This window comes from Lissotriton vulgaris, chromosome 1_1 (genome assembly GCF_964263255.1).
Source record: "Lissotriton vulgaris chromosome 1_1, aLisVul1.2, whole genome shotgun sequence".
Classification (NCBI taxonomy): domain Eukaryota; kingdom Metazoa; phylum Chordata; class Amphibia; order Caudata; family Salamandridae; genus Lissotriton; species Lissotriton vulgaris.
The window spans coordinates 305,250,498-305,265,524 of record NC_141685.1 but is presented as its reverse complement, the minus strand read 5'-3'; the positions used below and the strand labels follow the sequence as shown (position 1 = coordinate 305,265,524).

The window sequence follows — 15,027 nt, the reverse complement described above, 5'->3', positions numbered from 1 at the left end:
CCTACTTTTTATTATACTATTGCTCTGATTAGCCAAGCCAGAAAGTACCAAACATTGGCAATGGTAGTAGGTCTGGGCAGTATTGGGTCTACTGTTTCTCTTCGGCAATTACTGTACTGGGTGCTGTGTGTTTGCTTCAGTTGTGTGTGTGTGTGTGTAGCTGAGTTGAGAATTTAGGTGTCAGGGACTTGCATTTGCCTAGAGTGATGCATGGCAACCCAAGCTTTGCTAACCATTGTCTGCCCAAGGCAAAGGACAGGAGATCAGGCTGTTAGACTGGAGGCTTCAAACTCTAGGCCCCACAGTCCCCATCCCTATCTCACCCAGATGGCAATTTGGCATACAGAGGGGTAAGGAGAGTAACAACATTAAAGGCCGTTGGAATAAGGAGCATGCTGTGATCCACCTTTGTGTCACTGTGCCAGGGCTATTGCTAGTGCATTAGTAATATATTATCAATTTCAGCTTGGCCCACACCACAAAGAGCTTTCTGAACCATCTTAACCTACCAGCAAGAGCGGGCCTGGTGGCAGAGGCAGTTGGAGCTCACTGATGTCTGAACATGACCAAGACCTTTCGGTGCTTTTGGGGGGTTATAGAGAATAGCTAACAGCAATTTTAAGTATATATTTTTTAACAGAGAGAAGGTATGATGGGCAATCCATCTTTCAACAAGCATTTGCGATCTCAGGTTGTAAATGCTTGTTGAAAGATGGATTGCCCATCATACCTTCTCTCTGTTAAAAAATATATACTTAAAATTGCTGTTAGCTATTCTCTATAACCGCTCTAGACGGATATGATAAGCAGTGCCAAGCTGAAGGCCACTTTTCTGAACTGCTCCTGAATCGTTTGTCACAGCAAACTGGCATGACCTTTGTCTTTATAGTTCCGTCGCAGAACTCCTTCCATTAATGGTCGGATATCGAAGTTTGATTGCATATTTTATCTCATGTTTAGATACTTGGAGACCTTAAAGTCCCAATCAGAAAAATAGGTATGCCGATAAATGTCATCTCGATTTACATATTGACATGACAGTGCAGTGATTATAATATCAATAATGAAAATGTTAGCCTAGGTAGGAGGCGGGCATAATGTTGGCACTTTGGGGCATGTTTAAAGCTTTACACTTTCTAATAGATGGAGAAAAACGAATCTGCAGTTAAATACATGTTTGAAATTGAATAGGTGTTCACAACAGGATGGTAGGAAGCTGGCTCTCTATATAGTGGGCCAAAATGAAGACACTGTGCAGAGTCCAGGCGACCCTTACTGGTTTACAGGGGTTAAAATAATCCCGAATGCTCTCTTTTGTGGTATTGTGGGCGAACAGTTTAGGCTTATCAGAGGATAGTGTTAAGTATTTATTGGACACACAGATTGAGTAAGTGAAACACACACTCAATAAAGAAATCCGACAACAATTTATAAAAATAAAAGATTTTAAATGAATTTAGACACCAAGATCATCGTAATCTACTTAACTACTTTTTAAGAGAGTGATTTTTCAATACTTAGAATATGCACTTGTATAAGTGGTAATGTTCTCCTAAAAGGGGGGGGGGGAGACTCTTCACAAGTAAATGCACAAGATTTATAAAGGTGCAAGGTTCGTACTTACAAAAGCTCTTGCAGGCGAAGTCGTTAGCCAGGTCAGCCAGAAGTGGACAGTTATTCTCCATTTTCGGACAAAAGAGGGACTCCTCGCCACCACGGACCACTCCCTACTTCTTTGGCTCGGACAGTCACATACACCTGCAGCTTCTGTGGCAGTCACGTTCATGCACACTCATAATTGTGCTGCGCATGACAATCGTATGCTCACACACTGTTAACATTCAGAGTGCTAACTCACCAGCAGCCCCACCCACCCTGAAGCCACACACTTGCGGCTCGAGCAGACGCTTAGACATATTGTGCGCACAGTGGCCCGCGCACCATTAGAGCCTGCCTCAGAGGCCATTTGGTTCATTAAGAGGCCGGGCGTGCGCCGCCGTCGTACGCACTATTTTATTTTATGAGGGGACCCCTGGAGCACGGCCCGGGTCCCCGGCAACGTGGCCCGGGGGGCTGCAGGTGCTTCCTGTGTTACTCCCTTGACCGTGCGCGTACACTTTAATTTAAAGGCCGTTCGCGCACCATGGCTGTGCTCACCATTTAATTCCTCCGCTGAGTCAGGGGGTCACTGGAGCGAGGGGGTCCCTGAAATGAAATCAAACGAAAGCACGGGCCCGGAGCTTCCACGCAACTCTGGGGCTGCGGGGGCCTGTGTTATGCCCTTGGGGGGGCGGGGTGGGGGACATATAGTGCATTTGGTCACTTTTTCAACTATTTACGGGACTGTTCTTCAGGACTTGAGGTAAATATAGGGCAAGGTCCAAGTCAGCACTAACAGGTCTCCTCAGTCGGCTCTGGGACATCAGAGTGCAGAGGTGCTTTTCGGCGTCCAGTGCCCTGTTTAAGTCTGCGAAATGGTCCTGTTGGAAAGAGGCTGCAGCCAGGGACTGGGGGGGGCAGTTTGGTAGAACCCACATGTGGTATAGGAAGCTGGCTCTGTATATTGTATACCACTAGGTGTTTAATTTTTTTGTAAACAGATTTTATTTCTTTTGCAGGTTAAACATATACTTTCATGAACATCATTTCTCTTGTCCGATAGCAAGTATTTGTTATTTACATACCCTTATTAATAATAGTTACATCTGTTCCTTCTGTTCCATTTATCTGTTCCAGGAATAAATCCCCCAACAACTCCCCTCTCCCGCTCCCCAACTACATTCACGGAGTGTTCAGTTGTGTGCAGGGTGCTGCTGCTCTGTTAGGGTGAGGGTTCCAGCCCCTCTCGCTGTTCGCCTTCCCTATTAACCTCCCAGCTGTTCTCTTAACTTGTGTTATTGTACCTTACTGGTTGCATCTGTTCTGTGTCCTTCTCCCAGTCTGGTCTTGGTGGGCTTCCCTGTCGGGATTGTACCGCAGGCGGTGATTCGCCTGAATCCGACTCGGGGTTTCTCATACACTCCGCCATGGCTTCCCAAGCTCTGGCCCTTTCTATTTTGCCAATACCTCTGTGTGCGTTCCTAAGCAGGATCCTACTCTCGCAGCTCGCCCATTTCTGCAATTCATCTTTCCATCTTGCTAAGTGGGGCCCCCAGTGCTTTCCATCGGCTTGTGATTTCACGCCTGGCCAGCATGTAGGCCAAATCTTGGAAACTGTCAGTGACCCTCGATTTAGATGTGTGGGAGAACAGGCTAAGGAGGCAGTGCACTGGCGTACATGGAACCTTCCGTTTGGTTATTTTTGCTACTTCAGCTGTCACCTCCTGCCAGTATATAAGTAATGTTGGGCAACCCCAGAACATATGCAGCATGTCCTCCCCGATTTCCCACATCGCGGGCACCCCACATCTTCCCAGTGGAAATAACGGTTGATATGTTCTGGGTTGAGATATGCTAGATGTAGAGCGTAGAAATTAATCAGTCGGAAGCGAGCGTGCCTCGAAAACTTAGCGATCCTTGCTAAATATGTTCTCCCAGTCATTATCTTCCATAGGAATGCCCAGGGCTACCGTCCAGTGATCCCTCAGTATTGTCGGGGGTTGGAGGGAGTCCTTACCAATCGCTCTGCAAAGGCAGGTGACTGCCTTTATAGTGCCCCCACCATTTCTATATATCCACAAGTGAAGTGGTTTTAGGTTCCAAGGTGCCCATTCCCCATGGTCCTTGAGTAGCCGCCATAACCTCTCTGTGGAGCAAGAACTGGCCTTGGGGATGTCCCGGTCCATTTGAAATGTCTCTAACGGCAGGAGCTCCTCATCTCTATACAGGTCTCCCAATCTGGTAGCCCCTGACTGTATCCAATCCTCCAGGCCCCTCCATTGTCCCCCATGTGGCAGCACCTGGAGCATCGTCATTGGAAGATCCGGTGAATAAGGCTGTCCAATTTGTGTCTTCTGGAGGCACCTTCCCCTGCACCGCTGTATCACTTTTATTCATTTGTACACTCCTGTTGTGTTCCCCGAACCCTCGAAAGGGTTTGTAGGTGCTTGTCACACTCATTGGTAAACGACACTATTTCTCCTTTTTGTGTCAGTCTCCCCGCTATCCATTGCATGTACCTCTGTAGCTGCCCCAACAGATAGTATGATTCAAAGTCGGGGACAGCTAGTACCCCACTCTTCTGTCGGTCGTTTGGGGTTGCCAAGGCCACCCTCCACCGTCCCGTCCCCCATATGACTGATGTCATGTATGAGTCTGGTTCTGTGAACCGTGCTTTCGGTATCCATTCAGGCAGAGTGGTGAAAAAAGACATTAATCTCAGGAGAGCCACCATCTTTAGTAAGCCTACCCTGCCAGCAACAGATATAGGGAGAGTCCCCCAGAAGGTGATGCTGTCTTTTAAAGAGCTCACCATCCCTAATATGTGCCCCTCTTGAATATCTGCTTGGGAATGATAAACTATAACTATTTTAAGCAGCGAGGTTCCCACACTAGGTCCCCCAATACATCCAGTGGGGCTCTGTCGTCCTTCAATGGGAAGAGATGCAACTTCTGCCAATTTACTCTGAGCCCTGGCAGCTCCCCATACTCCACCATCATGTTCTAGGCCCCTCTCAGTTTCCCTTCCAGGTCATTCGGGAACAAGAGTAGATCATCAGCATACAGTGAAATGTGATGGGTATACCTTCCCAGTTGCAGTCCTAGGTATCTACCGCCTGTTCGGGCTAGGCACGCCAGAGGTTCCATAGCCAGAGCGAATAGCAGGGGGGAAGAGTGTTCCCCTCTCACCCTGATACTGCTCCGAGATTGTGTGACCCGTTAGCACCCTAGCAGGCGGTTCTGCATACAGCAGCTGCACCCATCATATAAAAACCCTGACCAATCCACATCTGCTCCAACACAGCATACAGAAACCCCAATTCAAGGTTATCAAAAGCCTTCTCTTTGTTTATCGCAAAAACAGCACCTTCTCCCCCATTCCGCCCGCTCACCTCTAGTATAGATAGCAGTCGTCTAATGATAAAGGCCGCATTTCTTCCCAGGATAAACCCTGCCTGGACTGGGTGGACAAGAGTAGTCATAAAGGGGAGGACTCTGGTCGCTAGCAGCTTACTCAAAATGTTAAAGTCCAAATTAAGCATTAACAGCCTCTAAGCCATGCATTCTAGGGGCGATTTACCCAGTTGAAGCAGTGGGACTTCTAGCACCTTGCGTGTAGTCTTGGGGAGGACTCCCTCCTCTCTGGCCACTGCATACAGCCTTAATAGTCGTGGAGCAAGTTCCTCCACATATGAGGCATAGAACTCAGCAGGGAACCCATCTGTTTCTGGGGTTTTGCCACTGGCAAGTCCTTTAATGGCCACTTATTTCATGCTCCATAATATCTTCCCCCAGTAAATCTGCATTCTCGTCTGTCAGGGTGGGAGTGGGAGGTGAGCCAGGAAGTCCATCATCACCCACTCCCCCCCACCCTTCCCAGGTCTTGGAGAGCTTTTGTATAAAGTCCTATAAAATTCCAGAAAACTGCAGTTTATCTCTGCCTGTGTATATAGGGTATGTCCGGTCTGATCTGCTATTTCCACTATAGTATTGCCTCTGTGAGTCTGATTAGCCAGGCCAACAGGCTACCTGCATTATCCCTTTCCTCATGGGTGTGTTCCATGTATTTTTTATAATCGAAACACCTCAGTCATTCCTCCTGGGTGGCAACCTTCTCGCTCCTGTCGTATCGCTGGGCGTCCTGGCCTCTGTTCCTTCATTTCCCATAGCTCTCGTGCTGCACTTACCATGTCTCCTGCGAACGTTCACACACCCCAATGGACGTTGCAATGCACTGGCCCCAAATTACTGTCCCAGTCTATCAGTTTGGATTCTGTTGTGTCGTTGTTTTAAAAAAAAAGTGTGTTATGTGACCTAGTGTCCTTGAGGAAGACCTGGTCCTCCATCGCTTCTGGTTTTAGTCTCCAGGTGGGGATGGGCTGGTGTCTTGACCCCCATTTTATTCGTATCGGGACTGGATTGTGATCAGAAATTGTGTGGGTCAAGGTTTCCACCCCCTGTACTAGGGCATGTGTTTTAGGAGAACACAGGAAGTTATCCTACTGAATGTGCATCTCACAAACGTGTGAGAAGTGAGAATATTCCCAATCCATCAGGTGCGTATGTCTCCATGTGTCCTCCAGCTCTCACCAGGTCTGCCACTCTGTGAAGGCCATTGCTTCCCTATTGACTGGGGCGTTACTAAGTGGGGGATGGGAGCAGTTGTGCGCTGGGGTCAGCTACACTGTTAAAATCTCCCCACAGGATAATGGAGTGCATCGTGAAGGGAACTAAAATGGCAGACCTCTTATTCATGGAAGCAATATGGTCTGTTTTAGGTCCATATAAATTAACTATTGTTACTTCTTGGCCATCTAGTCTGCCTGTGAATATTAGGTAGCGGCCCTCCTGATCAGCTCTTTCTCCCGTGTGCTGGAAGGGGACTCCTGCTCTCATCCAGATCAGAACCCCTCTGGTGAATGCTGAAAATGAGGTGTAGTAGGTCTGCCCCACCATCTATGATGTAACGTGCCCCCTCCGAGGCCAGGATCAGAGTTTCTTGTAGCAGGGCAATATGGACGGCCTCCTGTTCAGATAGGAGTATATTTTATGTCTCTTCCTCATAGTTTGCATCCCCCTGACATTCCAGGACATAAAATTGTATGTCATGCAACTACCCATTGGTGCAATCCACCCCCTACATGAGCCCCTCCCTGCAAGCAAATGGCGAAACAAAAAGCAATGGGCTCCAACTAAGAACTTTATACCCCCCAAAACCCCCGCACCCCAGGACAAGTGAGTGGCTCTTCCCACATTCAAACTTTGTGTAATTATGCAATAGGTTACAAGAAGTAAAGACTAGAGTGACTGTACAGGACACACAATCTGAGGGCGAGCAAAGTCCTCCCGATCCCGCCAGACTCTCACCCCCCTCCCCTCAAATCCAGTGAACTACTTATTCGTGCAATTTGAGGGGTCACTGGGTCTGTGTAGTGCAGTATTGCCATTGGACCCACCTGGCCCCCCCTCCCTCCCTCATCCCCCCCTTTTATACTTGCATGTCTGCTATTCATATAATTTCATCTGCCGATCTGGGGGTCACCACCAGTATCTCCACCGTGCTGGAGCTGTGGTCTGAGTCGGAGTCCCTGGATTCCTCCCTTGCCAGCAATGATGTTTCTCCAGTCGCTAGCGCACTGAGAGAAGCTATCGCCGCCTCTGTCCTTTCCCTTTCTCGCTTTTTCTCTGCTTCAGAGGGGGCAGCCAGAGACTTTCCTCCCCTTTCTCGGACTGTCCATTTTCCTCTCCCGCCTGTCTTTCCTGGGGGGTGCATGCTGTTCGATCCAAACCCACGCCTCATGTGGCGTATTGAGGAACCATGTCCCAGTTGTTGTTGCCACTCTGTTTGGCTGGGACCACCATTGAATACTGTATTCCTAACTGGTGTAGTTTCCTTTTTCCCTCCATGATGGATGCTCTTTGCTTTTTAACTGCTCGTGAGAAATTCGGACTGTGCTGTTTTCCACCACCAGTTGACCCTTAAGTCAGGCCTGACTAAGTACATGGTCTCTGTAAAACAGTAGCTGCGCCACCACCGGACATGGGGATCCCCCAGGTGGGATGCCTCGCTGGCACCCTCTGGGCCCTTTGCAGGGCGATGTAAGGGGAGAGGCCCTCCTCGACACATTCGCAGTGATCCACCTCTCTAGATACTCGATCAGGTTGACCTCTTTGACTTTTTCGGGAGGCCCATGACCCTCATATTATTACAATGCAACCTTTTTTCAGCGTCCTTCGTTCTGAGCTCCACGGTGTGCACCCGCGTTTCCATCTCTGCCAGCTTATCTTCTGTGGTGGACAGTTTTGGCCTCATTTCAATAATGTCGCTCTCATTGATGGTGACTCGTTCTACCACCCGCCTGTGGTCTGCTCTCAGTAGCCCCAAATCGTTCATTTTCAAGACAAAAAGTGGGGGGCTAACCATGTCAAAAGAGCCAATTTCTCACAGTGAGGGCTCATGTCTTGAGGGTCTTGGACACGCAGGGACACCATTGGTGTACTTGAACTCTGATTAGGGGCTTGTGTTCAGTGGGGCTTTGTCCGTCAGGGTCGTGTCACTAAAGACTTTCATGGTTCTCGGTTCCTTCAGAAACCGACTGCAGGTATTTACTGGGGGACCAGTCTGGCCAAGCCCAAGGTTGAGCTTAACTCCAGAGGGTCTCAGGACAATGTTGTCAGTGTTGCCTCCCTCGGACTCGGGCTATGGGGCATAGGTGCAGGGGTGCTTTGAGGAATTTCGTTGCGGTCTGTCAGAGACTCACTCTGTCTCTTGGTGAAGAGGCAAAACAAGGCAGAAGGGTGACAGTCTCTCGACGAAAGGTCTTGCTGATGCAATTGGAATCCAGACTGGAACACCAAGAAGTCTTTGTTGCTGCAACTGCGTTAGTACCCATGGTATTGGTGCTGGGCGGGTCCTCAAAGTCCTGGTGTCTCTAAACCCTGTAAGGCTGCTCTGGAGAGCCCGATGGCTGGCAACACGGTGGACCAACAGATGCTTTACGGTGCCTGCAGATGTAGGAGAGTAGCTCCTCTACTCCAAGGGAGATCTTTTCCAGGTGTTGAGGTGCTGGGCAGTCCTCCCACGGTTTTTGGAAGAGTGTCCATCCTTTGGCGAAGGCAGTCCAGTGATGGTCGAAGGGCAAGCAGCCGGGCAGGTTTTGTGCCAATCTTTGGCGCAGGTCTTCAGTGTGCTCTCTCTTTGGTCCTACTTTTCTCTTTCTCTGTTCTCAGTAGTAAAATCTTATTTCCTGGTGTGGGGGGGGGGGCTAAATACTCAATTTAGGAGAATTAAGGAGGGTGAAGGATAGTAGCCAATGGGCACCGTACCCTTGGGGTCACTACACATCCTAGATGGCCACTTCCTTTGAGGAGTGGGCATCACCCTCTCCCAGAATCCCTAATTCCATCACAAAGAAGATGGTGAAATTCCTATCTTCGTGTTCACTTCAGGCTTCCCACCCTAGAGATGGGTCCGGCGTGACAATTTAACAAGCCTCTTGTATAGCTAATTTTCCCTCCTATCCTGGTACCTAATGGACCTCAGGGTAGGGGGGGTGGAGCATCATCCAGGTCTGGGGGAAGCCAGGTTCGCATATCAAAGGGTGGTGCTCTTTGAAGGTGCCTAAATTCACATGCTAATTTACTAGCCATCCTGTTGGAGTAAACACCTCCTGCCAGAGCAGGCATTGTTTCTGACCTCTGAGAGTAGGGCTCTCCTCTCCTAGCGTCTTCGATGGCAGGCTGGACAGAACCAGTTAGCCAGCACACTGGAGGACTAGTGGGGTTCAGGACGTACCTTTAAGGAAGCCTCTGGGTGCATGTATTAATAAATCCATCACTGGTATCACTTTGGATTTATTAATGCAGGTGTTTGATACCAAACACCATAGATTTCAGTAAACTTATTATGTAGCTGGAAAACTCATTTTGTGGTTTAAATCTTTTTATTCATTTATGCCAACTTGTAGGATAAATGCCTTTTTAATATACAGCTTCATCAATCTACAAGGTGCAGCTACTGTAAATAATAACAGAATAATGAAAACACCTCCCTCACCCACTCCCAAGCACTCAGTTGACTCTGTAACTATATTCTTCACAGCTCTATGTTAATTTATGAATCTGTCCCTGAGACGGAAGTGGCAGTTACTTCAGCGAGCCGCAGTGTTCGGAGGTATTTAGGACAAGTCAGTTCTCGAAATTTTTGGGCTAGAAGAGGTCTGTATGGCTTCCAGAGGACCCCATATGATGCCCGTTTGTAGTGGAAAGTATGTTTTCCATCCCGAGGACATACAGGCGGTGGAGCCAACCCAGTGAGTAGGTGTGTGTCGTTCCCCAGTGCGTAAGTATATTTTGTAAAGCTGCACCCAGGGCAATTCCAATTTGCTGGCCCTGTAATGGTTTTAGGGGATAAGTGAGAGAGTTAGGTAGACCTAATAAAGTATACGAGGGAAATCTGAGAAGGTATCTAGATGGCGGTCAATGTTGTCTAGCTTTTGGGTCCAATATATCTGTGGACATTCCCAGAGGAAACTCATTTTGACCAGTGCCCAGTACATATCTTAAGATGGCTTCCCTGCTCCCTTGTAATATCCTTCATTGGAACTGGACCTTACAGGGGCATATCTGTGTGCGAGGGTCCCCTAAGGAGGCATAAGATATACTGGAGCCCTTAAGAACCGCCTTTAGTATTCATGCCCTAGATATCAGCAGTTCCATTTACTAGTGACTTACAGGGGTACTAAAGTCTGTGGCCAGTTGTAAAACAATCAGACATCACTTCCTTTTAAGGAAGGAGCACCAGCACTGAGGGCTGGTTAGCAAGCCTCACTCAGTACACTGTCAAAGTCGAAAATCAGCATCCAGCAGCTGAAAAAGGAGCCCAACATGTTGAGGGGGAGTGGGGGAGGATACTGCAACAGAAGCCCAGTATCCTACAAAGATGTTCAAAGCGATCAACAAATTACCACTATTTGAAAACTGGGCTAATCCTGTGTATTTTGTAACAAACATTCACTGTATCTTAATTCCACAGTTGGCACTGAATATTGCCAAACAGTTTATGCACTCAAGTTTTTTCTCAAATTTTCATAAATGTTAAATCTGTTGTTCTGCTGGATGGGACTCATGCTCTGAAAGTTGTATTAGGTAGGTAAACTTTCACTTAAATTTCAGTATTTGCAGAGCCGAAATACATATAGATCCCTACATACACATGCTTGTGTCACTGTTGTATTAAATTATGGTGTTGATGAATATGGGACTGACTGGTATGTTTTGTTTTTCAGGGTGAAGAAACCTTCCTCTGTGACACCAATTTATATAGAACCGCCTCCAAAGGAAGAGGTAGCCATAGCTGCCCCTGTGGGAGCAGCAGAGCAGACATGAGGCAGAGGTGGGGCAGAATTTCCATTTGCACTTTGAACTGAGCAAAACAAACATGATCTAATAACAGTGTCAACTATGGGTACTATGTACTTCACTTCAGAAGTAAGGAATATCTGACGGGAGCATGTCCAGCACTACTGGAGTGCAAGGAATACTGACTTGCCTGCCCTGATAATCCGATGTCAGACTACTGAGGTTTGGAAGAATTTAGGCCACCGATTAGTATTTTTGTAAACAGAAAATTTTACTTTTTGTAACTCAAGGTGGACTGTTCGTTAACTTGTTGTTTTTTTTTGCTTCTGTTTTTGCCCAAACAAAGAGCCATTTTATGGCTTCTATCGTGCTTCATGTTTCAGAAGAGGTGCTCAACACTGTTTGACCTAGGCCAATCAAAACAATCATAGGGCATAATATGGTACGTTTCCTACTGAACGGGTTTTTTGGTCAGAATGAGTATATTTTTAGCAGAACATGTATTGAGCTGCAAGGTACCGACTTGAAACTAATGTGCCCAAGCAAATCCATGTACAGAAATACAGCCTGACCATTATCTTCTGGACTCAACGGATTATCTTTAACAATTTGTAGACACTTAAGAAAAAACTGTGCATTTTCTTCAAGCTTGGCACCAACTCAAGCCTTGATAATCTGGGGTAGCCAAGACTCTTACTCCATGACGCTTTGGGGCCGTATCGTTTTGCAGCTTTGTGTTTGCTCGCTAGCTGACCACTGTTAAGCATTTTACATGTAGGTGCTGCTTTTGTCCCATGACTAAAATCCAATATTGTGATTTGTCTGGTTCCACTTGTGTCAAGTGAGTGATATTGCACCCCCTGATGAGGCCCACCAGAAAAAGCTTTGGTTTTATCGATTTTTAAACAGAGTTTTTAGGTTTATATACAAATAATATTGCTTTTCGGCACAGCCATTGCCTAGCATAGGACATCACATTTGGTTGTGCTCTCTGCTGCGTGTGCTCCCTCTTCGCTTGTCATGCCCATTTTCGATGGTACTGTTGATCAGCGTAGACTTAAATAAGTACAGCAGTCACACTACAGTTTCTTTGATAACTATTTGTTGATTAATTTGCAGTTCAATTGAGGATAATTCTTTGTTATACCAGGCATTATTTATTTTTTGGCAGCGATTGTATTGATGATGTTGTGTTCAGGCTACATTGCAGGTTTCATTTTGTTACTGGCCTCTTCACCCTGCTGCACAGTTAGCAATTCTATTGGTAAACAGCATCTTCTGATGTAGTTGAATATGTACTTGTGAAGGCACTGGGAAGTAGTTGTTACAGCATAGACTTGTGTATATTACCCGAGTCTTTTAAAGTGAAATCCTCTCAAGGCAGATTGTAAAGTATTCTTTGTACTATGACCATGTGAGTTACTGGGAAGACTTCCAGCGCATTGACTCTCACAAGAGAGCATACACTGTGTGTGAACATCTGCCTTTGTAGCTGATGTCACAACCACTACTATTTTTTTTTAATGGACCCTTTGAGTTACATTGTTTCACTATCATCAAGCTTAAATGCAGATCCTGGCTGTAGATGTGCTACTATTTTCCTACAAGCTCTATTTGTAATGTGTTCATGATTATAAACCTACCTGGATCAATAAAATCTAGCTATCCCTAGGTTTGTGTCCACTAAAATAAATGTGCGTTGCATTACTGACATCAGAGTAGATTAGTTGGAGGGCTAGTATTTTGGTCTATAGAGCAGAAAAGCTTTCCGCCGCCAGCAGTTCAGGAACTGTTGATGCGTATGAACATCGGTTATGCCTATGCGCTACTTTTGTTGGGGCGCAGTTGATAGCTGCATGTTCTCGAGTACTCCATTTGGGAAGTCCAGTGAACGAAGCTTAGTTCTTGACTTGAAGAATAGAGCAAGTCTTATTATTAGGCAGCTGTGCAAGAGCTCCTAGTACTCCTGTTCATAATCTGCATTAAATATCTGTCACTATAAGTTTCATGTTGACAAGGCTATCAATAAGACGAGCTCTGCAGATGATGGGGGTTAAGTAAACTTCATAGAGGCCTTACATTACAAACTCTCAGGAATATGTTCACCTAATATTAAGTGGTCATAGCTGCTCATTTATGCAAGACAAATGTGTGTGTTTCCTCTTATGGTTTACTGACTGATTCGGGCTAAATTTAGTATCATAGTGGCCATGGTGGTCCATTTCAGGTGTTCAACTGCTTAATGCTAGAGATTCTGAAATGAGAAGGAGAACTCCTCACTTCACCCAAAGCTCTGGTCAAATCCCTGTGGCCTACTCATGGCATCCTGCATTACAGGCTTCTAAATAATTGCACACTAGAATGTGCACAAGGATGTCTACCAATGTGTTAATCTAACACAGAACTGTCAAGATAATGCTTGTACTCCTTTTATAGACCGAACAACTTAGAACTGAGATCAAATAGTACATTTAAGACTTTCTTTGCTGCTTCACAGATTATGTTTAATACATTTGTATGCACAGCAAATTGTTTCACTGCAAACTTATGGGGTATACTTCATCAAACTGAATATTCTACATGTGACTTTTATTTTGCTCAACAGGTATTGGCAATATTGCAGTTCTCCAGCTCATTCTTACTCTACTGCTTGTATACTAGCAGATCAAGAGGGCGACAGTAGGGGCCCTGGAGCCTCTTTGATAGCACTCAATCCCCAGGTCAGAGTGTAAATACCTATATTAGATTCAAATAATCATATTAGAGCAACAACCCCCCCCCCCTTCAACCCCAAGTTCAAACTCATCAAACATTGGCCATCTCCTTGCATCCGGCGAGGTGAAGTGGAAGACGTCAAGCTTTGAGCTTGCCAAAAGTGTGATGTCTCCTTACACGCACAACGTTTCCTGGCATGGCCCTGTTATGATATAATGCAAACCCAGATTAAGAGAATTCACTTCCACTTCATATGATTAATAATCGGGTAAATGTGAAGACTTACACCGCTCCACAACTCCTGGTCCTAGAGGTTACATTACTACAGCTTTCATAGATGGTGGAAGACAACTCCTCATCCTAGAGGTTACATTACTACAGCTTTCATAGAAAGTGAAAGACCTGCACCGCTCCACAACTCCTCTTTCTAGAGGTTACATTACTACAGCTTTCAGAGAAAGTGGAAGACCTGCACCTCTCCACAACTCCTCTTTCTAGAGGTTACATTACTACAGCTTTCATAGAAAGTGGAAGACCTGCACCGCTTCACAACTCCTGGTCCTAGAGCTTACATTACTACAGCTTTCATACAAAGTGGAAGACCTGCACAGCTTCACATCTCCTGGTCCTAGAGGTTACATGACTACAGCTTAACCCCTTCCATGCTCATGACGGAACGGTTCCTTCATGAGCGTCGGTTGAGCTGTGCTTATGACGGAACCGTTCCGTCATGAGCCGATAGGCTCATTAGAACCTTCAGCACAGCGCGAAAATTCGCGCCGCACTGAAGGGGTTAAGAACTTTGAACCAAAATCATCCTCCAACTCAATGTCTTGAACAATCCTGTAGTGATTAATGAAAGTAGTTGGGGAAGCCCAAGTTGCTGCCCTACCAATCTCTCTAATAGAGGATCTCAGCCATCGAGGTAAACATACCGCAAGTCAACCTGCTCTAGGTACCACTCGGAGACGAGAAACTCCCGACGTAATGTCATTGCAATAAGAGACCTAACCCAGCAACTTAAGAAAGCCACAGCCAGCTTACAAACCTTCTGGGCAGGCTCAAAATTAACAAACAATGACTCGCTGTCGAACACGAGTGCTACTCTTTCAAGGTATATCAGGAGAGCCCTCCTAGCAACAAAATTGTGCAGCTGCTCGTCCTCTCTATACACAGCATAGCAGGAAAAAAACTGCAGAAGGAGTACATCCTTTTCCCGATAAAAAGGTGAATTAACCTGTGGACAGAAAGAAGAAAGCAAACTCAAGACCAGCCTATCCTCAAAGATCCTGCAGAAAATATGCTTAGAAGTAGCTGCAGCCATCTTCCCCAGTATCCTAGCAACTAAGGAAA

The 15,027-nt window shown here is 46.3% G+C and overlaps 1 protein-coding gene across 1 annotated transcript in view; it reads left to right on the top strand.

Annotated features, from left to right (window-relative positions):
* POMGNT1 (protein O-linked mannose N-acetylglucosaminyltransferase 1 (beta 1,2-)) overlaps positions 1–14,320 on the top strand; it is a 227,840-nt gene extending 213,520 nt beyond the window's left edge. The window contains exon 21 of the mRNA XM_086952341.1: positions 10,887–14,320. Within this exon, the coding sequence (XP_086808467.1) occupies positions 10,887–10,986 (100 nt within the window). The 3' untranslated portion in view covers positions 10,987–14,320. The remainder of the gene's footprint in view (positions 1–10,886) is intronic.
* Positions 14,321–15,027: the final 707 nt, after the last annotated feature.